Source organism: Phyllosticta citriasiana, assembly GCF_038021145.1.
Source record: "Phyllosticta citriasiana strain CBS 120426 chromosome Unknown IWZ02scaffold_15, whole genome shotgun sequence".
NCBI lineage: Eukaryota > Fungi > Ascomycota > Dothideomycetes > Botryosphaeriales > Phyllostictaceae > Phyllosticta > Phyllosticta citriasiana.
The window spans coordinates 395,259-421,735 of record NW_027117292.1 but is presented as its reverse complement, the minus strand read 5'-3'; the positions used below and the strand labels follow the sequence as shown (position 1 = coordinate 421,735).

The following is a 26,477-nucleotide window of genomic DNA, read 5'->3' as shown; positions in this document are numbered from 1 at the left end:
CGGAACTCTAAGGTAATATTAGACCCTACTATTAATGTAGAAAGTTTAGATACCTTATCTAATAGTGCCTAGAAACCGAAGTAAAGATAGTTAATACTATAATAGAAGAAGAAGGAGAAGAGCGTATGATATTAGAACTATACTCTTCTTTATTAGAAAATAATAAGTCTTAGGGGAAGTCTCCTCCCTAAGATATAAGCTTAGAGCTCTATAAATTACTAATTTATAGATGAACATTCATGACCTTATTAGAGGATACCTATTTACTATATAAACTATAATTATAGCTAGTAGTCGTGCCGTACCTATTTATGCCCTAGTTAATACTAGCGTAAATAGATCTAGCTTTATCTATCCTTAACTTCTTCTATAACTTAGGGAATTAGGGATTAAGAAAAGAAAGATTACTAGTAGGAACCTTAAAGTCTCTAGGTTTAAGTAACGTATAAATAAGTAACTTAATTTCGTTTATTAATTATAATTCCGTTTCTAACATTAGCTAGTTATAATATACGCCTTCATACTAGATATTAGGCGCTATAATATTATTCTAGGCCGCTAGTTCCTTATATATCATTATATTCTTCTAGATTACCGTAACTAATAACTTGTTTAGTTAGATCCTCCGGACCGAATTTCTTTTTTAAATCTTTTAAACGTTCTAAAATTATCCGCATAAAGTAAAGTTTTACGGATAAACTAATTAATTTCTTTAATATATATCTCCGATAATATTAAAGTTAATAACTAAGAAACCTTTTTCACTTCTCTTATAGAAATTAACCTACCTATAAAAATACTAATAGAAGTAGTAGATCTTTATTCTATTATACTAGACGATATTAACGAAGCCGATAAAGATAAAGCTTTTAATGAATACCTTAATAATCGTTTACCCTCTAAGTATAAGAACTACCGTGATATCTTTTTAAAATAAGAGTCTAACTAGCTACTACCTTCTTATACGGGAGTTAATTATTAAATTTCTCTTACGCATAAGGATTCTCTATGCCTACTAATAAGTCCCCTCTATAGAATGTCTCTAGAATAGCTTACCGTAGTAAAGGAATACGTCTAAGAGAATTTAAAGAAAGGATTTATTACTAAGAGCTACGTACCCTACACCTCTCTAGTATTAGTAGTAAAAAAACCCGGAGGTAGTTAGCGAATTTATATTAACTACTAACAGTTAAATGATTAGATAAAGAAGGACTTATATTATTTACCTCTTATCTTAGAACTCTTATAGAGAGTAGGTAAAGGAAAGGTCTATATAAAACTAGATATTTAATAAGCTTTCCATTAAATCTAACTTTAAGAATAGTCTAAAGAATATACTACCTTCCGTACGAGATACGGACTATTTAAATACCGCGTTTTACCTTTTAGGCTAAGTAATAGGCCCGCTACTTTTTAACGTTTTATTAACTAAGTTCTCTTTAACTATTTAGATGATTTCGTTATTACTTTTATAGACGATATTCTTATCGTTTCTAAAAACCCGTAAGATTATACTTAACACGTTATTAAAGTTCTATAACGATTACGTAAAGCAGGACTATAAGCTAATATAAAAAAGAGTAAGTTTTTAACTACTTATACGAAATTCTTAGGATATATTATCTCTACTAAGGGTATATTAATAGACCCGTAAAAAATTAAACCTATTTATACCTAGTAATTACCTACGATCCTCTAATCTCTTTAGTCTTTCTTAGGATTCTATAACTTCTATTAGAGATTCCTTCCTAACTACGGACGAATTAGCCGGCTACTAGAAAAACTATATTTAAAAGTAAAGTAGTAATAACTTAGGCTAGTTAAGGAAGAATCTTTTAGGAATCTTAGGAAACTAATATATAGTGAATTACTACTTATAAACTATAATCTAACTTTAGACACTTATACGGAAATAGACGTAAGTAACGGAGTAGTTACGGGAGTTCTATCGTAATATTAAGAAAATTACGAATAGAAACTAGTATCCTTTTATTCTAAGGTAATATTAGACGCTAAACTCTACTACGGAATACCTAATAAAGAACTCCTAGCTATTATATAAGGACTAGAGGAATAGAGATCTATACTTATAGGCCTTTATAAACCTTTTCTTATAATTATAGACTATTAAGCATTAGAATACTTTACTTCTAAGCACTAATTATCCGCACGATAAGTAAGATAGGCTAAGTAACTTACTAAGTACTAAGTCCGGTTTACCTACTAACTAGGAAAGGAAAACATTATTATAGATATTCTTATAAGAAAGTAAGAGTAACTTAAGACTTAAAAAGAGAAAGTAAAGGCCGCATAAGAGTAGTATCTTATTCCTACTTTCTAGGTAGTCCTACTTATAATGATGGAGCTAGAAGTTTCTCTACTAATAATTTTCCTTAATAAACTCCTCCGCGTAAATAGAGAAAACCTAGATCTTAAACTATAGAGAGAAATAGCCCGTCTTTAACCGGAAAACGAATTATATTAGAAGCTATAGGATGGATTACTTCTTTACTATAGCGTATTAGTCGTTCCTAACTAGGATAACCTTTACGTAAGAATAATTAAAGTAATATATACTACTTACGTTACTACCCATCCTAGAATTAATAAAATACGAAAGCTATTATAGTAATACTATTACTAGCCTAGCTAGACTTATATAATTAAGAGATATAGCCGAAACTACTATATTTACTACTAGAACTATGAATTTACTAATAAGATACCTAGCCTTCTATATCCTCTACTAATTCCTAACCGTCCCTAGTAATACCTAGCTATAGATTTTAAAGAGATACCGTAAGACTAAAAGGGATTTAATTATATCCTTATTATTATAGACCGGTTATCCTAAAGAACCTTTAGTTTACCTTATACGAAGAAAATTAACGCTAAAGGAGTATCTTAACTTTTTTATAATTATGTCTACCGAATTTTCGGAAATCCTAAAAGTATACTATTAGATTAAGGTCCTTAGTTCATTTTAGCCTTCGCGTAGGAGCTATATAAGTTAACTAGTATTAAATAATACTTTAACTTAGCCTATTACTCTTAGATAAACGGAATTACTAAGATAGTAAATTAGGTCCTTATATACCGACTATGACCCTTTATTAATTACTACTAAAACGACTAGTCTAATCTTCTACTATTAATAGACTTAGCTTAGGCTACCCTCCTATATAAGGCTATAGGCCTTATACTAGTAGAAGTAGACCTTAGCTTCGTACTATATATATATTATGACTAGACTACTTATATAATAATAACTACTTTACCTAAAGGTAGAACATAGTCTATAGCTTAGTCTCTCTAAAAAAGAAGATAAGAGGCCTATAAGTACGCCTATAAATTAATTCGCTAATCGTAAGAAAAGAACTACTAATAAGCTAATAAATACTATTATATACCTAACTTTAATATTAGAGACTTTATCTACATTAAGAAGACTAGCTAGATAATAGACCGGCTAAATCTAAAATTAGATGCTCCTAACGTAGGACCATTTAAGATTACTAGAATAAAAGGACATTCGTACGAATTAGATCTTCTAAAAAGCATGAAGGTCATAAACCTTTTCTATACTAATCGCCTACGTAAGGCAGCTATAGACCTATTACTATAATAGAGATATACCGAGCTAGAACCCGAGGTTATTAATAACTAGTAAGAATAGGAAGTTAACTTTATCCGCGTAAGTAAGGTTACTTACGGAATTTTAAGGTATTAGGTCTAATAGGTAGGATACGATTAAGATAATAAGTAGTATGTAGTAAGTTCTTTTATTAGGGCCCCCTAAAAAGTAGAGGACTTCTATACTACTAATCCTTCTACCCCTAGACTACTAAAGAACCTAGAAAAGTAGAAAAGAGCCTTCCTCTAATAAGAATTATGGGAAGAAATATAATTAGATAACTAACCCGCCTATACTCTAGTAAAGAGAATCCTTTAACGCTATAGTAAATAACCCTTATCTATATGAACTAAATTATCCTTATCTATCCTATTTTTCTATTTTAATTTTATTCCTTATCTTTTATACCCTTACTCCTCTTCCTCCTCTTTAGTAGGAACTAGAGCTAACTTCTTAAGTTTAGGCCTTATTACACCTTTAATAGAGCCCTAGAGAAAGTTATTAACCTAGTCGTCTATTACGTAGTAAAGAGTAAGGTACTCTCTAGGCTATATCTCATCCTTATACCTTTCGTATTAATTAGGAGGATGAGTACTAGTAAGGTCGCTTATAGTATAGTTAAGGTTACTAGTACCCTAGACGTAGTTCATATAACGACCCTATAAGAAACCTAGTAACTTATAGTAACTATAGAAGACGTAAGTAGAGAGATTATCCTAGTACTTAGTATAACTAGTAGCCTAATTAATACCTATATATTAGATTAAGTAAGTATCGCGTAAAGAACTACGAGATTCCGTAGATATAATGTTAAAATAATCCTTAGAAACTAGGATGATAGCATAATAAGCTAAGTTACTAAGGCCTAATATATATATTACGCGTTAGCTAGTTTTATTACCACTAAGGAATTTCTATAATAAGTAAGCTATTACGTAAGGATAAGTAAGTAGTAATATATACCTTAGTAAGTTTCTTAAAGGCCTTACGTAGGATGAAGACTATAATCTTATTAGAAGCATCTACCTCTAAGTCCTAATCTAAAGGTTCTACTAGTAATTCTATAGGTAAAGTAGCTAGATGAATAATACTACTATTATTACTTTTACGCGAAGGTATACTTAGTAGTACGCTAATATAACGGCTACTAGAATGTATACGCGAAAGTAAGGTAGGTAAATTAGCTTACGTAATATTCGCGCGAGGATTTATAGGTAGAATAGTAACGTATACTAGCTCTTAGAAGCTAGGTACTATACCTAGACTAGTTAGCTTTACTTTACCTTTTTAAAACTCTAGATACATAGATAATTAGCTAATTATACATAACGTCTTATGCGACGGTCTTAAGTTGCCTTAGCATCCTCTTAAGGTATTATATTACCTTTAGGGCGCTTAGAGTAATGAAGTTAATTAGATACTATCGCGTAATAATTAGTTAAGCGTTTTTAGACCTACTATAAACGGGAGGACTTACTATTATTACTAGAGCTAGTTACTTAAGTAAGAGATAGGCTAAGAGTAATAGGAAGATATAATAATAGAAGTAAGGTCTATTATTATTATTAAGGTAGTAGTAAAGAAGGTTAGTTAAACTACATACCTAATAATAAGATATACCTAGTAGTCCTATACTTTACGCCCTTACTAAGATAGCGCTAGTTAGTCATCTATATAAGTATCTAATAAGCTAACTTAGGCTTCCTATTAGGGGGGGAATGTCGTAAATAGCTATTAGACGCTAGTAATATAACGTTATAAATAGCTATTAAATACTAGTAACGTAAGTACATTATAACTACGCCCTTACGCGATTACTTAATAAGCCGAAGCTAATTATAACTAAGCTATATAAACCGGCTAAGCCGTATAAGCTAGTAGTACTAATAGATAATAAATACTACTAAGGATATATAGCCTACTTAATAGCTAACGAAACTTCACGCGGTAATAAGAAGATTAATTTCCTATCTATTTTAATAACATAACTAAAGTAGTAATTCGCGTAGTAAAGAGAGAGTTTAGTTCTTATTTCACTTCTTATATAAATATATATAGAAGATAGAAGAGTACATAGCATCTTCTATATTTATAATAATTAAGAAGACTTTACTTAACTTCATCTTTTAACTACTTAACTTTAATTAAGTTCTTTTTAATTTTATATATATCTGACTAAGTAGATAGCCTCTAGGCGAAAGCCTATATATTAGCCGTTTAATAATTCGTGATAACTAGTTAGCTAGAAGATATATACTAATAGTTAAAAATCCTACCTACTTTTTACGCCTATATAGGTGCTAAGGAAAAGTATTATATAATACTAACTAAAAATAGTACTAGTAGGGATAGTACTAGAATACTAGTATAGAGTATATATATAATCTATTACCCCCTACTATCCTACCTACTATTTACTCTTCTATATATACCTTCTTCCTATCCCCCTTCCTTTCCTTTCTATTACTATATGCTATTAGTCTACTTAGATAATAATAGGTAGGTTAGAAATTAACCCCCTCTTACTAAAAGAGAGATCTAGACGAACTATCTACCTAGACTACCCCTATACTAACATAGTACTAAGAAACTTTCCTTATTATACGAGACTCTTTAGCCGGGCATCCCTATACAAACATAGACGTACGCGGCATCCCCTGTAGATTGATAGCAAGCACTAAAGCTCGAGTTCGCAATCTTGTTACTTTGTCCGCCACGACTCTGAGTTCACACCTCGGGTGGAAGCATCGCTGTTTTGCAGTGTACCTAACTCTGCAGATTTCTCTGCCATAGCTCTTTGCTGTTTCAATCCCATGCAAGGTTGAGGAGCTTAGTGGTCGGCAGAAAGTGTCTGAATTGTTGGCAGAGGTCTCATTTTTCTTGCTAAGCTTCGCTGTTGGCACGACCTAGACGACAAAGCAAGACGATAGGTCAGAACCAGAGGAGGCGTGAAAGCTTCAAGTTCAACTCCTCTAAGCGTCAACATGTCAAGGGAAGGGTGCGGATCACTCTGCCACTGACGTTGCAGCATCGATACTGCCAGTCCACGGAGCGCTACCCCAACGGCAATGCGGAGCTCCGAAAGCCCAGAATGGAATTTCAATGGACAAGGAGGAAGCATTCCGTCGCCCTCTGGGCAGCGGACACACACGAAAAATCAAGCAGGCAAAAGGAATCCGGTTTCTCTTACCTCTGTGCCTTGGCTCGACGTGATGACGATGACGAAGGTATTTTTGGCCCAATCGATTCCTGCCTGTCGGCTAGGCGCTGACGCTATTGATACATGGAGCATTTGGATTTGTGCGCCACCCTGCGACTGACAGTCTGCGAAACGTTGATGTCGAGGATGAAAGCTTGTTGACGAGGTGATGATGTGGCTTGCCGGTCAGCACTCTGTTCTTGGGGTGCGTGGTGGCGTCAATAGATCATGCCCCCTTTGATGCATGCCTTGATTTGGCATTTTTCCTTCTGAGGAATGAAAAGGTAGAGCGGGTGTGGCGCAAAGCGAGGCGAAGAGGCGGCTGTGAAGCACCATGCCAGGGCTCTGTTTCCGCGTCGCGTCGCCAGGGACTTGGTCAACCGCTTCAACAGGCAGCTGCTCCTGCTCGCATGGCATGCACTTGCCGCTGCCGAGATGCGTACAGTATCGACCATGGAAGGGATCGCGCTCCCGACGCGTGTGGTACCGCAGGCGGGACAGCAGCACCGCCCGCGTGCCGAGATCAAACGCGCGTCCGGCAGGCGGCAGCGTTTCGTTTGGCTTGCGCGGCTCCGATTGCAGGAGAAACAGAGAATTGCAGGCGCGCCTTCATTGCCTCGCAATTTCAATTGGCATAATCCTCGGCCACGTGTCCCGCTTGAGAAGGTCCCCGAGGCGAGGGAGTAAACAAACGGGTGGTTGCGTTGGCGGATATGGCGCCGGGAGCAAAGGGGCATTGCATGTGCGGGGTCGCGTGCTGCGAGATGGCATTGCAGCAAGGGACTGAATTTGATGAACAATGTTGGTCTGCCCGTGATTGAAGATGGAAGTGACGGGACATGGGAAAAAATTTGATGAGAGGAATTGACAGAGAACAAAACAAAGAGATTTGGAAAAGGGGAGGGGCAAATGCTGGGTGTTGCTTTCGATCTGAGTGTCCCGAACCGTTGAACATCTCCCGGCCAAACGCCAGCAGGGTGCGAGAAAGAGTTGAGATTGGGAAGACTTGAGTATGATGCCGATGTTCATGCTCCAAGAATTCCAGATGCTCGAGCGGTGTGCTTGAGGAGTTTATGCGCAGCGTGCGGAGCGGAGGCTAAACCAAACGAGGTCGCAGCGGGCAATGTCCATGGAGGAATTCTGCCATGCCCGCGAGATACCATCCAAGATGATGTTCCTGACCGATGCGACAGCTCATCCAAAAAAAAAAAAAAAAAAAAAAAAAATCGAGGCGTGGAGGTGATTTGCGTCGGCGCTTGGAGGACAGTTGGCTGTGGCAGTGATTGTTGACCGGTGCTCCACTCCCTGCCACGTCTCGACGCCAGCCGCAGGGGCAGATGGGCAGCAGAAAGCGACCCGGCAGAGTGGAAAAAGAAAAAACGGTCACTGTGCTTTTCCGCAAGTCATGATGTCGTGTCTTTGCTCCACTCTTGCAAGTCGGCTCGACGATCACCCACACACCGCCTCATCAATTGCAACTGCGTGCTGTCCGTCTTGCATCTGTGTGGCTGGGGACTTGACCAAGCTTTGTTCCTGCATAATTACAGTGCCTTCCGGTGGTTGACTTTGAGAGTTTGTCAAGATGTCTTCGTCCAGATTTTTGTTGCACTGTTTTGCCTGTGCGCACGGGCCATATTGCCCCAGCCCTAACTTAAGATATTTGTATTTAGATATTTAAACATTCACGGTATACTTTCAACCACAACGTCTTCGATGGTCTAGTGGTGATGATTTCCGCTTGTCACTACAATGTAGTTCAAGCGCGGGAGACCGGGGTTCGATTCCCCGTCGGAGAGAGCCATCTCTCGTCAAAGACGAGAGTCCTTTTTTTTTGTTGGTATACCGGCATATCTTATTGCAGCCAAGGGGCGGAAAAAGGGGAAAAGTGGAGCAAGGGGGGGAAGGGAGGGGATTCCGCGCCCCCGGTAACATGTAGCGCTACTTCTAAGCCAGATCAATGTCCTTGAAATGTTTGAAAATAGCTCCGTCTACAGCTGGTAGCACATAGAGGCAATCGGCTGTCATCACCACCTCTGTTCCACCTGGTTAGAGTTGGCACTTCTTTTCGTTTTGGCACCACAGGTGGCTATTGCCTTAATTTTTGACCAGTAGTAGGGGCGCCTTCGTGTTATGCTCTATGCGAGAAGAAACAGAACGCGGCGCGCCAGCAGGAGCAGCAGCAGCAAGGTGGCGGCGGTGAGAGGGAGAAGCCCAAGCCCAAGCTGTTCAAAGCCGCCAGCACAATGGGTGCAGAAAGAAATGATACCACAGGTTCCAGCGATAGATATAGATAACTGCTCCCTGGGCATGGCTGGGATGGCGGACGACTGCTCCCTAGAGGAAGTCTCGAAAAAAGTTCCGTCCATCTTTCAGGACGCAAGGCTGTATCCAGTATGAGACTACAAGAAGAGGCAGAGGATGCCCTGAGGCTAGAGAGTTGAATTGTCGTTTCCCAAGGGAACACCGTGCTTAGAGTAGAAGGCGCGCTCCTGCTACTGATCAAAACGCAAGGCAAGAATTACCAGTCATGCGAAACCAAAAAGAAGCACCAACTCCGAGTTGCTGCTACAGTTTCTTACAACTTTCTCTATAGATACCTACCTGTAGTAATACTGCATCCATTGCTACATGTAGTCGACAATCTACGAAGTAGCGTTTCTGACCGGCAGATCCTTCATATGGACATCGCCGCCGCCCTTTGCGTCACCCTTGCCCTTCCCATTCATCGCCTTGATATTCCAATTTCTGATGCAACTCCTCATTTTCCCTCGTCAACTGCGCCAGCTTCTCCTTGCGCCTCCGATGATGCTCTAGAAATTGCAGACATTAGATCTCTGCGTTCTTCAAATCCGGCTATACTCACTGGCTGTTTTGGACAACTTTGGCTTGGGCTTCCCGCCCTCGCCGCCGACATCCTCCAGGTAGGGAGTAGTCGTCCGCCGTCCCAGCCACGCCTAGGGGGTAATCATCCGCCATCACAGCCGCACCTCGGGAGCAGTCATCCACGGCTACAGCCACACCTAAGGAGCAGTCGTCCACTTCCACAACTGCGCTTGGCGAGGTGTAGTCCATACCGACCGGGTGTTATTTCTTTATATACCCACTGTGGCAGGAGCGCCTTGTGCTCTGCTCTAAGCACGGTAAGAAAGGTACACGCCAGCAAGGACACCTACGATACCTTATGTATCCGTTCTTGAAGGCTTGAAGGTGACGCCGGCGACTATTCTAGTACAATGCTGCGCCATTCTCGCTTCAGCTCGGCCCAGGCCAGCAAAGAGATGATACCAAACCCTACACGACGAAATACACCACTTCCATCGTGTGTCTCTTGGATGGCAATGGCACTTACGACATTTCTCGGCCATTTGTCGTCGCTGCGAGTGGACGGGTGAGCGGCCTCCATCTTCACGTTGCCGGGCCCATAGATGGTCCCGAGCTCGGATTTCCCAGAAGTAGACAGAGCAAAGAAGCTCACCTCCGCTTCTCCTGGTAGCCGCTCGTGCATCGAGTCATCGAGGTAACCGGTTCCCACACACTTGTTTCCCTTGCAGATCCTGATGTGTTCGGGAACCTTGTCGTTGCCTCTTTGAGACCCAACAGTCAGAGTTGCAACTTGAGAAAACCCCAGAATGCGTCCAGGCCTTGCAGCAGCAATGCTTCTCTGTTCTTTCGAAAAGCAACATCTCGCGTTCATCTTCTCCTGTCAACACTCCACGACCTCTTGCCAACGCCACGTCCTCCATCAGGATTTTGAATACACCGTGTCACCGTCACCATCTCCTGTGGTGACATGAATCCTCCTCGGGGCTTTGAAGCAAGGTAGCTTGAATGCTTCCTGTCATGACATCGCGGGACGGTACGAACGCTCACCATTTGCTCATTCATTGTGTGCCACGAATTCTGGCACCCAGCCTCATGGCTTTTGAGTGCCAAACCAAAGGGTCAGCAATCAAGTCAGCAGCGACAACGTCACTGCGCCAGCTCGACAGGAAAGAAAGAGCAACGAGTGGATGCTCGAAATGACAAGAGGCTGTGCAGCCCAGGCCGGCGCCACAGCCCCACAGCACAGGGCGACAAATCAGCGAGTGCGAGACAGCCCCACAAGACCCAAATGGATGGGAGAGATCGGCGACAGGGGTGGGGGCCCTATTGATCAAGCACAGACGAACGCTCCTACCTGCGGTTCTCCCGTGTAGGAACTCCACCGCGCAGAAAGGGCACCGTGTCGAAGCGGATCCGAGACCGAGTGAGATTCTTCTGGAGTGGGTGCGAGAGAGAGAGAGAGAGAGAGAGAGAGAGAGAGAGAGAGAGAGAAAGAGTGGGCTGCCGTGGGGGTTGGCGCAAAATAGCAATCCACGTCAGATGAAGGGACTGCAGATCTCAACTTGGAATCTTTGTTGGCAGAGAAGCGAGGGGAGGATTTTTGGCCTCCACTCGCACATGACCGACGCCTAGGCAGCGCGCAATTTCATAAACGAGAGAAACGATGCGGAATCGATAGTGTGGAGGGCAAGCAAAGCGTCGAGTGCCATGGGACAGAGCGCTGATCAGGGACGGTCGTGGATGAATCAGAATGAAAGGGCAGCAGCGACGGAGCCTGGTCCGCTTTGTTGGCTGCTGGAGTCTTTGAGGACGATTTGGGGCATAAGCAGCGACATGATGACGGTCGAATCAGAGCAGAGCAGGGCAAAAGTGGCCGGCGTCCGTCTCCCCGGCTTCGGGAGAGCCGCAGCTCACGTGCCGGCTTGTTGCTTTGGCAGAGGAGCAGTAACCCTGCATATGCGGCTCTGCAGCACATTGGGGAGTGGACAGGAACGGGGACAAGACGGGGACAGACTGGAGAGAGGAACAAAGACGTCATGGGCGGGCCTCGGTGCTCGGGTCGTACCGTTCATCTCGAGAGAGTTTTGTCATTGGTCGGCAGACGGATCGGGCGGTGTCCGTCTCCGTGTCGGCGACGACCTGACTTGAGAGCCACGGGCCGGGAGAGCTTGAAATAGCCATAGCGTCACACACGGACGAGACCGACGGACGAGGCAGCGATCCGGTGCCGTACTGCGTACAGGAACCACAGCACAGGGTAATGCGGGGGAGCCACGACCGCAACAGTGGAAGAGAAACAAAGCAAATTCAGGAACGCAGGAGTCGAGCGCATGTGCCTGTCCAGCTGGTCGGGCTGTGTTACTCAGCTGAGCCCTGAGATGCTGCCTTGGGACACATGGCGCGAGGGCTCACCGTACATGCACTCGACAATTTGATGCCGTCGCATTGCATGAGTCCCTGTCGGACAGGCCGAGGAGAGCATTCTTGATCAACCAACAGGCAGAGTTTGCGCATCAATGAGTCCTGATGCGGAGGTTTTGTCATCTGCCCAGCCCTATGCTCCGACCGTCTGGGGATGGAGTTAAGCCAGTAAAGACCGCCCAATGACGCATCAGGACATGTGTAATCGCCGTGCAGACTTTGTCGCCGACCGGATTCACTAGCAAGAGTTAGTCATGAAGAGTAATATGGTGGCTGATTTTTGCAAAGGGCCGGCGGAAGTGATGTGCACGCTGGAAGTGAAGCGATAGCGAAAGTATACTGTAGCTAGCTATGGCGGACCGGAAGCCAGAATGATCGGCTGCGTAAGGGAGAGATGTATGCAATGCGAGCAAGATAAACGGACGAGGCGTTGCCGAGCCAGAAGGACGAAGCTCGCGGGTCGCGGCAGCCAAAATCCGACCGCCGAGAAAACCTCATCAGCCGTCCCGGGCCTCGCAGCTTGGATTACTGTCCTGTCCATTACTGTTTGTCCGCCTGCAGCCGTGACTCACCCGGATGAGGTAAACGCTGCGGACGAATGGTGCGCTTTATGGAGAGTGAGTGAATGAATGAATGAATGAATGAATGAACGTCTTGTCTGCCTATAGTAGCGGTGGCTTGTAACGCGCAGCCCTGCACAGCACAGCACGCACAGCAAGTAAGCAAGCAAGCAAGAAAGCGGTGGGTCTGTCGGGCGAGGGCGCGGGCAGTCAAATCCATCGCCAGGATATCGACGGCCGGCCGGGGCGACCGAAGACGGACGGACAGGCAGCGACTTGGCGCTGTCTAAGCCAAGGGTCGCACACTCGCTCTCGGACCCGATGACATTGAATCCACCTGCGCCTGAGCGGTGAGCAGGGGGCGCGCCCATCCACCCTAACGCCGTCTTCCCGAGCAATAAGTCCACCCTCACCGGCACCACCAACGTGCCAGAAGGACATAAGAACGAGCCCGCGCCCTCCGCCACATCCCATCATCCACTCCCACCACTCCAGGACTCTTCAGGATAAACACCCACAAACACCCAGTTCGACTCAAACAATCTCGCAAACATCTCCGCTGCTTGTCCCTGCCAACTGCCCACCCCCCGGTCCACCACCACGCAGATCCACCGCCTTGCCGCCTACTCACCGCCCGCCTCTCAGGTACGTCTCCGCCTAGTCATCTTCGTCATCCAACCATTTATTGACTCACTCCCCAGGCTCTCCACATATACAAAGCCGCCCACAATGCCATCCCACCTCCGCATACAATCCTCTTTTGAGCCCTTTACCGCCGAGACCACTCGCTCCGTCTACCCTTCTGCCGCTCCTCCAGCAAAGAAGCAAAAGATGAGCCTCTCGCAAACCTACTACATTGCCGCCTCGGCGCGCTCAAAGCTCACCCACGAGGCCCAAAAGAGCGACCACGACCTTCGGTTGCTCGTCGGCCACGCGAACCTTCTCGACTCGCTCATGCTCGACCTTGCCGATGCCGAGCGTGAGCAGGAGGCCTGGTTCAACAAGACCGTCAACAACGCCGCCCGCTCCCAGCAAAAGCACATCCAGTGGGTCGACACCATCGACGAGGAGGTCATGGAGGACTATGACGAGGATGCCTCCGACAGCGACTCCGACTCGGACTACGACGAAGACGCAGAGGCCTTTGACATGATCCCTCCCCTCCGCGGCATCGCCCAAGCTCCCGTTGTCATCACCACCACTGAAGTAGATGACGACGACGATGACGACGAGGAGTACGTCGACGACGAGTTTGACGAGGCACACGCTCTTACCCGCACGCCCTCGCAACAACATCCTCCCGAGCTGGTCCACGAAGAGGACAGCGACTCAGACGAGGAGCCTCCCACCACTCCGCCTCAACCTGCCGCTCTAGAGTACAGCGAGAAGGAGAGGCAGGCCATCTCAACAACGGCCTTTTACGACCGCAAAGACGCCGCCCTCATCACCGACGACTACCTCATACCGCAACAAAACGCACCAATGATTGCGACATGTTAACTGCCTGTCTACCACAACAACCTCTTTGTTTGATTCGACTGGGCGTTTTCCGTAATCATTAGCGCGGCGTTATGGGCACTCTTGTCTGATACCTATTTCCTTTTTTTTGTCTCACGAAGAAGAAGCATCGGCGGGTCTGGATGGGAATGGATCAAGGATTCGAAACAAAGGATTTTGATGCGCGATGGGAAATTCCGCGCCGGCGTTTTTGGTTACTCGTTGTCCATTGTCTGCAGTGGTTCTCCCTCTGCCCTTTGTTATGCACGCAGACGGTCGAGACCCCAGACGACTTTTGTTTTTCTCCTCTCTTACCCCACCACACTCTACAACTACTACAAGCTACAATCCAACCAATCCAATCCAAAACCGACTTATCCGCCATACTTGTGCTTACTTGCTGCAGACCCTGATGGCTGTGACTGTGACTGACTGACTGCTTGCATGCATGTGCTTTCCATCAATCAAAGCAGGTGAGAAAAGCGACTCATCTCATTCTTGCCCTCACCCACTCAATAGCAAAACAAGGCCAACCTCACTTTTGACGGCAGAACAAATGTACCAACACGAGCTTCACCTCACTTCCCTTTGTGTGTGTGTGTGTGTGCGCGCGCGCGCAAGTCATCCCGCCCTCCTCCCTCACCCACGCACCCACGCACCCGCGCATCCACGTCGGACCCCCTCCGTCAGTAAACAAAAACTCGCGGCATGTGACCCCTCCTCCACCTCTCGCCTCGCCTCGCCTCGCCTGGTCTGGCTTCCCTAGCCTGTCCTCCGTTTCCGCCCGCCCTCCGTTCGCCCTACCTACCTTACCCACGCACGCCCTTGCCCTCGCACTCCGAGCACCGCACCGCGCGCAAGCACCCCCACACGCTGACTTGCTTGCTTGCTTGCCTTCTGGCCTGCCTGCCTGCCTGCCTGTCTGCCTGCTGAGCAATGAGCGGTGGGTAAGTGGAAGACGAGCGAAGCGAAGCAGATAGTCTGCACGTCTTGTCTCGACTTGGATGACTGCCTGGCTGGCTGACTGGATGGATGGATGGATGGATGGATGGATGGAAGATACCGGTAGGGCAACATTCCCAGCGTCGGACGCGGAGAGCGCGCCGACCGACCATCAACCTATCTAGCTTTCTTACTGCCTAAACGCCTATCGTCTTCCGTGCTGTTCTGCGTTTCGTGTTGTGGTAGTGGTGGTGGTGGTGGTGGTGGTGGTGGTGGTGGTGGTGTTTGAGACGCGACGAGATGGCATGGGATGAACACCTTGTTTGCATCCTGAGACCGACATGCCTGCCCTTACTTACTCGCCAAACGTTTGCCCCGTCATTGCTGCTAATGATACAGCTGCTTTCACCGCTTAAACGCCATGATGGCGTATCATCCGCGAGGTTGAGGCGGTGCCGGAGCTGAAGGGCTTGGGAGCGAGAAAACAATGGAGGTACCTACCCAACAGCAAAGGGCAAGAACACTGCTTTGTCAAGGCGCAAGCAGACAGACAAGCAAGCCCAGATTGAGAAGGTATCCAGGCAGTAACAGTAACAGTAGCAGCTCCTCATCGTCAAAATGGAAGCGACCAGACTGGCAGATAGCACGCACTCATTCTCACGATAAACCAGCGCGCGTCAATGTTGAGCATGTTTCCACTTCAGTTCCCGTTCGTTCACTCTCCTTGCAACGCAACTTGCAACGCAAGCTCTTTACGCGCGAGAAATAAGGGACAAGGGGATCATCGGAGAAGCAAGGCGGGGTAGGGGTGCTTTACGCGCGAGAAACGCGACCGCAGCGGCAGCAGCGGCGGCGAGGCAAGGATGGAGCGGATGGGGCAGGGTGGTTGAGCTTATTTCGTGACTGACTTACTGCGGCCAGCCGTCGCACGAATGATGAAGTAAGTAAACCGAGTTGATTGACTATTGCCTGCCTTACTGGGCATGCGTGTGTGTGTGTATGTGTGTGGGTGGTACAACATATTACCAAAGACAGATAGATAGGCACAGGTAATGGAATGCGATGTACAACCTGACCGCGTGCGCGCCTACATGCATGTACCTACCAGCACCGTATTCTCGCGTGCAAGGTGAGCGTGCCTAAGAGAGAGAGCACGAGGCCCCGGGGGCCTTTTGTCTGCCTCTGCAGTCTCTACCTCACCACTCTCTCAATCTAAGTAATTTCGTTGTCGACCATCAAAACAACCGCAACCGACCACCTCCGTTCGTCCACTCCCGCATCTCCCAGTCTCCCTGTCGCGTTTGCAACTAACTCGCACCTCGTACCTCGCACGCGCGGACGGAACTGCCCAACAAGGCAACCCATCCGCCTGCCTGCCCTGCCCTGCCCTGCCCTGCCCTGCCCCTCCTCCCCCACCTGACCTCCCGAGATGGACGGAAACGCGGATACAAGCGAGCCCGGCCGCCGAGGGGCGTGCATCCCGTTCGCTTTCGGAGCGGAGCGGAGCAGAGTACAGGTACCTAGGTAGCAAGCAACAAGAGCACCAGTGCGCAAGGGCTTGAGCGCCTTGCCGGTCAGTTTCAGGCCGATAAGGCGACATCCCACGAGGCGAAGATGGGGTGGGGGAAAAGTGAGGTGTGAAGTTGGGGTAATGGGGAAGGGCACGCGGCTTTTGAAGGATGATGATGCGTTGACTATGTACGCGCAGTACTGACGTAGGAGAGCACCTTGATGCATGGGGGTTCAGTTTGCGGGCGGCATCGAGTATGTGTGACATCATTGAAAGCTACCACGGTCGATAGATGCCATCATCCATGTCGCTGCCATGTGGCATTGATGTCAGTGGAAGGAAACTACGGTAGGTAGGTAGGACGGCTGTTCCACTGCCCATACTCCTTCCAACAACTACAATTGTTGTAAGCTGTGTAAGCTGCAAAGTGCCATGGTGCAGTCGACTTCTACAACACTGAGGCGAATGATTCTTGCGCCGCGGCATTCGCAGGAAGCTACAAGACTTGTCCGCTGCATTCTCCTCCTCTCTACCCTCTACCTCGCCCTCAATGCTTACTCAATTCGCACACTCTCCCTTCCCGTTAGCTCATCCATCAGCCCATCTCGAGTGCACCCGCACCCGATACTTCCGCTCATCCGCGGTCCGCCAAGGCATCATCTTCTCTCACAACTCCATTGCCCGCCGTCCCGCTCTCTTCCTCTCTCCGTCTGCATAACTAATCCACAGAACAACCACCCACGGAGCAAGAGGGCATGGCGGATACGGGCGGAGGCGGAGAAAGGAGGAATTCAGCAAGCGGAGATGATGCAATCTGATCAAGAAGGGCTCGGCGCGATACATTTCTCCGGTACAGCGGCGGCGGCGGGGACCGCACGTACTGCCGTGCAGGGCGCGGATGAGAAGCGGAGATGTGAAAAGGTGCCAAGCTTTTTTTGGTTTTTGCTTTGTTGATTTGTGATGACGAAAGTATGGATGGGTGGGTTAGCTAACTGGCGGGACGGGGCGTGAGCGGAACAATGGCGAGGACGATAGTAGTGTCGAGTCAATTGGATTCGTCTGGGTAGACTTCTGTTGTCATTGATGTTGGTATCCTTTATGTTTGTCGGTGCTTCCGAAGATGCTTGCTTGCCGAGTCTGCTCTCTCCATGTCTGTCTCTTCTTTGTTTCATGAGTAGAGAGGTGATGAAGATTCGTCTCTGGGTTTTCTAATTGTCCCCCCCCCCCCTGCTTGTTTCTTCACCACGACCGGAACAAGACGCAATATGCCTCGGAACAGGACCAAAAAGGACCAGACGAATAAAGTGGACCCTGTGGCGCAGCTCCTTCCAGCCAACCACAGCCACTCCCGCCGTACCAGCAACGCAGGCCAGTGGCGCGGAAACGTCTCGTTCCGCCAGGCGGCAGCTTGCCGGCGTGCCTTGGTCGAGCAGGGCACCAAATCGAGTCGGCCGGGTACGGTACCGGCCGGTAAGGTACACAAGCAAGGAAGAAAGCAAGCAAGCTTCCCGTTCCTTGTTCGTCGGCGTCGCCCAACCGCGGCAAAGGCAGATTAGATCATTCACGTCCCTTTTTTTTTTTTTTTTTTTTTTTTTTTTTCGTCTTTCCAGGGCGTGGCTCGCTTTTCGCCGGCTATCTAGGCTAGGTGGCTAGCTGCTCGTCCAGCCCCGGCGCGTCGGGACTGTCAATCCATCCGCCGTAGCGCGTACCCTCCTCCGCTGTAGTAGTACAGACATGCGTTCGGGACAGCGGGGCAAGAAGGGGAAGGGGATTTTGAGAGAAACGAATACGACGGCGCGCATGCCTGGCCTTGGCCTCGTGCGTGGCTTGTCGATTGGTCTTGGCCCTGGCTTGAATGGTTCGTTGATCAATGGCGGTGCTCTGCTTGTTTTCCTTTGATTAGATTCTCGCGCTTTGTGTCGACATTGTTGTTGCACGGATGTGGATATGCTGAAAGCTGGGAGAACGCACGGCGCCGCGACGCGACGCGATCCGACGCCTTTGGTTCAGTTCGGAATGGACACTTGAGATGCTCCGGGGTCCACGTGCTGCTGGCTCGATGGCATCAACGAATCTCCCTGCATACAAACGGGCAACAGAGATGCAGCATGTGCATTGTGACCTCTGGTAAATTTGAGCCACAAGACGACAGTGACTGACTGACAACGGCTGCGCCCCTCGTCGCACACCTGCGCAGGCGTCATTTGGTTGGCAGCAGCAAGTGCATGCAAACTACTACCTAGCCAGGGCACAGTGTGGGGAAGACGATGAGTTGTTCCCCTCAACCGTTCATGCATTGCATGCATGCTGTCTGCAGTAGTTAGTCGAGAGAACGACTGCGACAAGCCCTTCCATGCCCTTCCTCTTCATGCACGCTCGCTAAAACAAAAACCTGCCTTGCTGACATGTCTGACAGGACTGACAAGCACAGCGCGGGACGAGCGTGCCGCAGGATCACTCGCGATTTTCCTCCGGCTGGCTGCGCAGAGGAAAAGGACGGATGGCGGACAATTTCCCCTATACGGATGCACGAGTGGGATCGGCGCGCCGGGCAGATCATCAACCATCAATTGCGATCATGTGTACGGTACGTGCTCTGGTCTGCCTCTGCAAATCGATAGAAGGATAGAAACCAAGCACGGGAACGCCAGAGTCCGGACATTCCAGGGTCACGGACCACGGGGCACCTTGCCTTGGCCTGGCTGTTTGACGATGCGCGTGTTGGTGATGGGGCGCGTGGTTTGCTTCGCATCGCACGTCGAGGGAAACGAAGAATGGGAAAACGAAAAAAAGAGAGGGCAGAGTGCGAGATGCGCTGAGCGGGGAACTTTGGAGTCATCGTCTTCATGCAGCAGTGGCTGTAGCAGTTGACCAACAAGGCGCAAGACAGCGACGAGCAAGGCTGGTCCTCTTGTGTGAGTATGTTGGACGAGAAACCAGCCAGCCCTACATGTTCAAGGAGCCTGCCTCGGCAAGCGAATCCGTGGCAGGCAGCCGGAAACAAGCGGTGAAGGGATGACTATAGTCAGCAGAATGAAGATGCGATGCCGCGAAGCCATGCTGTGCTGCTGCAGGTGGCGGGGCTGGCAGGCTAAACCACGATGCCCGGTGCCCACTCTTTTCTCGAACTGCCATGCCCTTTGACCTTGTGTTGTATGCCCTAGGTAGGCTTCACTCTCGCTCGCCACAGGACGGCCGACGATGACGAGAATCAAAAGTGGTGATGGTGGTGGTAGTGGTGGTGGTAGTGTTGCGGGGCCGCCGGGGGAGAATCTTGGCCGGGCCGGATTTTAAGTGGATGTAGCGAGACGGAGGCGAATCCGATCCATTTTTATTCAACTTTTTTTTTTTTTTCCTTCTCACTCTTCTTCCCTGTTCTTTCTCACGATGAACGCTTGTTGGGCGTTGGTTGGCTGTTTGGCCCGCAAACTGTTGGTGTTGGTTGGGACAGCGGACCTGGGGGCTGCAATCTTTTGCTCTTCCCCACTGTTTTCACTCAACTGACCAGGGAGGGGGCTTTTTCTTGCAGGTTTTCTACTCTCACTGTGGCTTGAAGCTCTTTTCCGCGGATTGATTGCTCTCATCCGAAAGTCGCGAGAGACAGACATCAAGGTTCCTGCCTCACGCGGATGCTGATGCTGCTTCAGGCATTCACCATCGCAAGGTCTGGCGAAATTCAGTCCAAGATGGCAGATGGATGAAGATTTTGAAGACGGCGTTCTGGACCACGGTGAACACTTTTCATTATCAATTTTCGCCTCTTTTTGCAAAAATTTTCTCGTCGTCTTGTCCCTGCCCAGCCCTGCCCAGGCCAGCCAGAGCCAAAGTGCCAGGAACCGTCTTCCGGCAGGCTGGAGGCTGGCTGTACCTTGTGCACAGACCACATCTTTTGCGTTGCCCGTGCGAGGGAGCGAGGGAGCGAGGGAGCGAGGGATATGGATCCGGATCAGATTGCCGCCATGGATCCCTCATCCACCACCATCGTCTAATCACCACTGCATCTTTTCGCTTCTTCGCGCTTCATCTGCTCGTTTCATTTTTTTTTTTTTTTTTTTTTTTTCATTTTTTTTTCAACCGCCATACTGTTGCTGCCCTGCTCTACTCTATCCTGCCCTCTGTCCTACCAGAACCTCCAACCTCGAGCCCGCAACAGTGAGTGCTGTGCCAGGTGAGCAATTTGGGATCCGGGCGGAGCTCGGGCTTTGTCCAATCCACAGAGAGCGTGCTTGCGTTCACCTCCCGGCTGCGACCGGCTCGCGCGTCTTTGTCGTTGGTGGTTTGCCGCGGGATTCGGCCGGCGTCCGGACGAAACTGGTGGGCTAGACTTGTGCCTCGAGAAACTTGATTACGTGATGCGTCCGAGAGCTGAACATTTGGCGGCCTTTGCAGAAACACCTGCCCGACGCGGTGGCCGGTTTCAGCATCTCGGCCTCGGCCTGTCAGCAGCACTTGACCCTTTCATCTCATCAATCATGTCCACACGCTCTCCGCTGTTGTGTCCGAAATTGGACATGGCTGACCAGAAGTGCGACTCCTGTCCGTCGCACACAGCTTGGGCTCGTTTTTTCTGCCGGCAGAACCACCACCACCACCACCACCAGTATGCAGTCGAAACAGACCGCTTCTTCCACCAACCTCTCCCCCACCAACCAGCCAGCCAGCCAGCCAGTCTCCCGCTCGACGCCCACACTCGACACCTCTTCGCGATGCTATCCCACGGCCTGGAAAGCTGGCCGCATCGCACCACGTGGTCGACGGGCCGCCCGCGCCCCCGCGTTTGTGTCGCGCGGAATTTCCATTTGCGGCAAAGCGACAAAGGTGCCCGGGCAGACGGCGACCTCTCCGCCAGCCCAGCGGGCTGTAGCTTTCCTGGAGTGTGGGGGTCGGGCTATAGTAGCACACCTACCTCTTTTCGTTGCTTGTCCCTGGCGAACATCGTCACGGCGCCTCGTCATCAGGTCAGTCAGGGACAAGCTGTGTGCGGGATCCCTTTTGCGATGTGACATCCCACGGCCAGAGTACTGCGACATCGGGCGTACTTCAGGTCGACCACCACAGCAACATTCCGAGTCTCGTGGCTGACTGTTTGCCCTGCCCTTCTTCACGACGCGCGGAGCAAGGCTGTGATGGGACGCTCGGTTGAGACAAGCCTCGGTCAATCAAGTGAATAGGGCTATACGTACGAGCACGGGGGAGTACTTGTGCATCCATTTTGCTGCCTGCTTGCCCGTCAGCGAAACACCAACACAGGTACAGTGCCACCACGGCTTCAACAAGGAACCTCCAAGGCGCCGCGTGCATGTCCTCGACACGAGGCCAGCGTGCCTGGTGCGCAGTTCTCGGGGATCAGTCCTCCAGCTGACTGTTGGCTGCTTCGTAGTCGTTTCACCGTTTTCCCCATCCAAGCGTCCCTAACCCAGCTCCACCTCCACAAAGCTTCCTCGCACTTGACCACATCGCCATCCCATCTGATCTGCTCGATGCAGCTTGTCATGGCGATCAACAGAATTCGAGATCAACTCCCATCTGCATCTCATCTGCTCACAATCTGCGCTTGGCCTACATCATGCTCGTCGATCTCCCGGAGTCTTTTCCACGACCAACCCCGTCTAGACATGCCGCATCCGGTAGGCTATGGCGTCGTTTGCTGGGAGGAGTTTGCTCCGCTGCAACTCTAATTGTACTCTTCAGTCGCCGAGCTGCACAGTCTCGGCCTCTGCCCGTCCCGTTGGACCGTACGAGTCGAACGTCCAATTTCCACTTTTTCATTTGTTGCCTTCATGCTTGCGCCCGCTACTCTTGCGTCATAAGCGTTCGTCCTCGACGCCATCATCCGGTTAGGACGATAACGTGTGAATGAATTCTTTTTTTCTGCCGGCAGAATCAGACTCGCGGTTGACGTTTTCCAGTTTCTTTTTGTCGCGGAAAATCGGGCGCTTTGCCATCCATGACGTACGTGTGCTGTTCGTTGACGTGCAGATCAAGTTCGCAATCCACCCACATTACCAAGCGAGCATCCAAGTCTCGACTGCGCAACCAGCGGCAAAGACAGGTCCAGCCCAGCCTTCCACTGCCTTCCCGCCCGCACGTGGCACTGGGCAGGTCCAGTCGTTTACTATTCTTTCCCTCCGAGGTTTCGTCATTTCAATGTCGACTTGACGCGACGGACTCGCAATCAAGCTTGCGTCCATCCCCCGACCAAGGCAAGCACCTCGGCCGTCAAACGACCTGCCCTTTTTGCCAATGGCTCGGCTGTGCGCCCTGTCACATCGGGCACCGAACTGCTGTCCTGGCAGAGTGGTACCTCGACGGGACCCCTCCGCCCACTGGCGGCGGCGGCGGCCCGTACCTACGCGCAAGGACAACACGAGCGGCCTGCCCTGACCACAAACTACAATCTTGGATGCCTCTGTCTTTTCCGACTGTTTGGCCAATGGTTTGCGGTTCGTTTGAAACAAAGGGCACTTTGTAGATTGCGGGCGCTTCGTAGAGTAACCCAGACAGCCGGGCACCTCTGCGAAATGCACGTGGCGAGTAAGCGGGACAGAAGCGCTACGAAGCCATTGTCCATTTGGCACCACAGATAGCGATCGATTTGTAGACGTCTCGGGCCGCAGACCTCCGTCTGGGGTAGGTACATTGTGGTGCGTGTCTGAGCGGAGAGAACAACGACGACATGCAGCCGGATCACTATTTCCCGATGCCAGGTTGGCTCGCCTGAGTGACCGAGTGCTCGCCTGCTTGCTTGAGTGCCCGTCTTGATGGTGTCGGAGCACCAGAATGCTGTAAGAGCTACGTAAGTTGTAAGTCTTTGGCGCCGGGGTCGTGAGTCGGGACCGGGTGCTGAGTCGAGGTCTGGGGTAACCGGGGCGGCGCAGCTTGTTTGGGTACGTATTACACGCCATCAAGAGTTCATTGACCACACTCAGCACCGCAATGGTGGGCTGTTCTGAGGTCAAGGGAGTGAAGAATGGCTCAATACTTGCAAACCCCCCATCAGTGGTGCCCTCTGCTAGTAGCCTCCCCGCATGCTTCCTTGATCCCCCCGATGGAGACGAGCAACACCACAACGTTGAATACAGAGCCAGCCCTACATGATGATGCTCAGTCTCAACATCATCATTTGCGTCTAGCTTCGCCGCCACATGGAAATATATGGTCGACAAAATGTCAGCGTAAGGAATGCTCCATCCTCCAAGAGCATACACAGCAAGACTTGGAGCATCGTCTTCTCGCGGCCACCATCTCTTTGGTTTCTAGAAGAAAAAAAAAAGAAAGAAAAAAAAAAAAAAAGGCTATCCTTGCGCACTACAAAATCATCCATTGTACATGACATCATCCAAGGCCCTCAACAGAAGTCCCGGATATCTTCTCGTCACAAGCAAGGCAGGAAACCGAGAAAAATCGTGTCGCTCAGCGAGACAGCAGGAGTTTGATGGCCCAGATCGATCAACCCCATAAGCTCACCGTCTTGATATTCCTGGCCCTTTGTTTCTCGATCATGGAAGGACGGCGGAATGCGAGGACTTTGCCAACAATTTGTCGCCGACGCATCTTGGTCCGACTGCTGATCTGACTTTTCAGGGAGTCGCTCATGTAGCAGAAGGTGAGTGAGATGACGTTGCCTTGGTTCGATGTTGCCGCTCTCTCTCTCTCTCTCTCTCTCTCTCTGGTGTCACTTTGCTGTCTGGGTGTTGATCCAGACCGGCTCTATGAGATGTACCGTTCTGATCACTCACTACTTACTTTACGGAAGAGTATGCGGGACGAATGGGCACCAAGGCCAAAAGTTGCCTCATAATCTGACAGATTGGCCTCTCTCTCTTAGAGGACTGGGGATACAAGATCGTCAGGCCTCAAGTGCAGTGGAGCTGCGGTTGGAGTGAATCGCATATGTCGTGTGTGTGTGTGTGTGTGTGTGTTTCTGGTGATTTCCACCCCAATCGGGCAAAAGGTGCATCGTTTCGATCCCCTCAGTTCTCTTTTTCTTGCTCCCCTCAACCTAATCCTTCATAGTATTGAAGCGTGGGCGGTGGCAAATCGAACATCTCCGCAGCCTTTATCCCATCCATTTTCTTTTCCTCTTACACGCCCTGCTTCCTCGTCGCGCGCTGCCGCTCTCTCCGCGGCGCGATGTCAGCAGCAGGGCTGCGTTGTCGTTTATCGTTGGTCAAGGGCGCCACTCCCCTGACTGCTGAGTGCAAGCAGGCAGGCGGTGCAGTGAGCAAGCAGTGCATCGACGCGCTTACATTCGCATTCGCATGAAGCTCTACTGTGAATGGGGGACAGCGAAGTTTCCACTGCGCAAGAAGCATGACGCCTTAATCCATCTACAACTTGCCCCTGAGCCAACGAGACTCGCGGCCCCCTTCCACTGCACGTCCTTTGTTGAAATATCCACCAGACTGCCTCACAAACCGGACAGCCGTCTTCAGCAAGGTCTATGCGATTTCTTTGGTTGATAGAAGTACTGGAAGACGACGGGCCAAGAAAAACGAGCGCTTGAAAGCTGCCAATTTCGGACATGCCGGATTCAGCCAGGTGATCGAGAGAGTGGCGGCGATGGAGTCCTTGACTTGTTCGTAAACACCCATGAGGACAAGAGTCGAACAACAGAGCACCACGTCATGCCGTGGAGGACACGGAAGCGTGGGTCTGGGTTGCGGTCGCATCCACGATGGATCGGTTTCATCCTGCAATTCTTCCGGCGTCGAGAGCACACATCATCGTTCATCTGCGATGTCACTCAAAGTGGTTTTCATGTCTATGATGAGCATCATTATCCGCATCGACCTGCGTACACGATGATTTTGAGAAGAGCGAAATTCGATTGGTTTGGGCTTTGATTAAAGAAATAGCTCATTGCGTGAGCGTACATGGTGAATTTTCCATGTGGGGGCCGAATACTCAGGTGCGACCAATCTCCAAAATCTGGCAAATGCCCGATGACTTGGACTTCGGCCCTGTTGGTTGGCTGATTGAGACGTTGAGACGAGGTGCGAGTTGAGACGTTTTGACAAAACAGGGTGCGGATTCAGAACTTTGCCTCATCTTTTCTCTCTACAGCACAAGTCGAACCGGCCAGGCTTTTACCACTCCCGTCCCGACCAACACACGGAGACTCCTTATCGCCAACCCACACTGACGACACGACATCTCGAGCCCTGGGTAACCTTTACCTATCCACTCGACCGCGAGACCGTCATTCACTCGGCAGACATGACGACCTCCGTCCACCCAATCATGCACAGGCAACAAGTGCGAACAAGGACGAGGTAACAAAAGACAAAGAATAAAACAGAACCGAAACCACGACTACTTGCACGCAGGACGAGCCTAGCATCCGCACTCGCACCTGCGCCAAATACAGAGACGGATGAATGAGACAAGGAAGACAAGCAGCTCATATGGAGCATTCAGCAGCGCGACCGACAGGAGTAGACGCCAGCAAGAAGACACCAGCCCACATTGCTGCAATTGCTCTACTGGAACCACATCCAGCCTCTCCCACTTTGGAATTCCCGCCAAGCCTCTCAATCCCTGCCCCTGCCCCTCTCGTAGCTAATGTCCAAACTCCACAAAGAATCAAAGAAGCCACTCCGCCGCTTCGGCTGCTGCTCTACCGGCAGCGGCGCCTGTCCCTGCGCCGGAGCCTCCGCACCTCGACCTTGCGTGCTGTTGCCAACGCCGTCGCTGCTGGCGCTGACGCTCCTCCTGTCGCCTCGTTCGCCGCGGAGACGGTGCGGGACGCTGGATGCGGTGGGAACGGACGATGAGGCCGAGGCCAAGGCCTGCTGGGCGCGGCTGGGTGTAGGCGTAGGTGTCGCCGACGACGACGGTGGCGGTAGGGGCTGAGATAAAGTAGGTGTAGAGAGCGTGGATGATGTCACG

At 49.4% G+C, this 26,477-nt stretch overlaps 4 protein-coding genes and 1 non-coding gene across 5 annotated transcripts; 3 read left to right on the top strand and 2 right to left on the bottom strand.

Annotated features, from left to right (window-relative positions):
* Positions 1–8,540: 8,540 nt before the first annotated feature.
* Positions 8,541–8,629, top strand: IWZ02DRAFT_t114. Its single transcript has one exon. It is a non-coding gene; the product is annotated as a tRNA-Asp (tRNA).
* A 1,424-nt stretch (positions 8,630–10,053) lies between these two features.
* IWZ02DRAFT_436498 (uncharacterized protein) lies at positions 10,054–10,527 on the bottom strand (the record flags this gene model as incomplete). Its single annotated transcript, XM_066766534.1, has 1 exon — positions 10,054–10,527. One exon carries the CDS (start codon positions 10,525–10,527, stop codon positions 10,054–10,056), a length of 474 nt encoding a protein of 157 aa, XP_066619003.1.
* A 2,529-nt stretch (positions 10,528–13,056) lies between these two features.
* IWZ02DRAFT_461845 (uncharacterized protein) lies at positions 13,057–14,518 on the top strand. The gene is made up of 2 exons (XM_066768241.1): positions 13,057–13,282; positions 13,339–14,518. The coding sequence occupies exon 2, from the start codon at positions 13,367–13,369 to the stop codon at positions 14,135–14,137; it is 771 nt and encodes a 256-aa protein (XP_066619002.1). The 5' UTR covers positions 13,057–13,282; positions 13,339–13,366; the 3' UTR covers positions 14,138–14,518.
* A 2,404-nt stretch (positions 14,519–16,922) lies between these two features.
* Positions 16,923–17,801, top strand: IWZ02DRAFT_461842 (uncharacterized protein). The gene has a single exon (XM_066768240.1). The coding sequence runs from the start codon at positions 17,019–17,021 to the stop codon at positions 17,538–17,540; it is 522 nt and encodes a 173-aa protein (XP_066619001.1). The 5' UTR covers positions 16,923–17,018; the 3' UTR covers positions 17,541–17,801.
* Positions 17,802–22,588: 4,787 nt separating this feature from the next.
* IWZ02DRAFT_436496 (uncharacterized protein) lies at positions 22,589–24,182 on the bottom strand (the record flags this gene model as incomplete). Its single annotated transcript, XM_066766533.1, has 2 exons — positions 22,589–23,842; positions 24,054–24,182. The coding sequence occupies 2 exons, from the start codon at positions 24,180–24,182 to the stop codon at positions 22,589–22,591; spliced, it is 1,383 nt and encodes a 460-aa protein (XP_066619000.1).
* Between the last annotated feature and the right edge of the window lie 2,295 nt (positions 24,183–26,477).

Coding starts and splice junctions, on each gene's coding strand:
- IWZ02DRAFT_461845 (XM_066768241.1), top strand. CDS start 13,367: ATGCCATCCCACCTCCGCATACAATCCTCTTTTGAGCCCTTTACCGCC.
- IWZ02DRAFT_461842 (XM_066768240.1), top strand. CDS start 17,019: ATGGTGCAGTCGACTTCTACAACACTGAGGCGAATGATTCTTGCGCCG.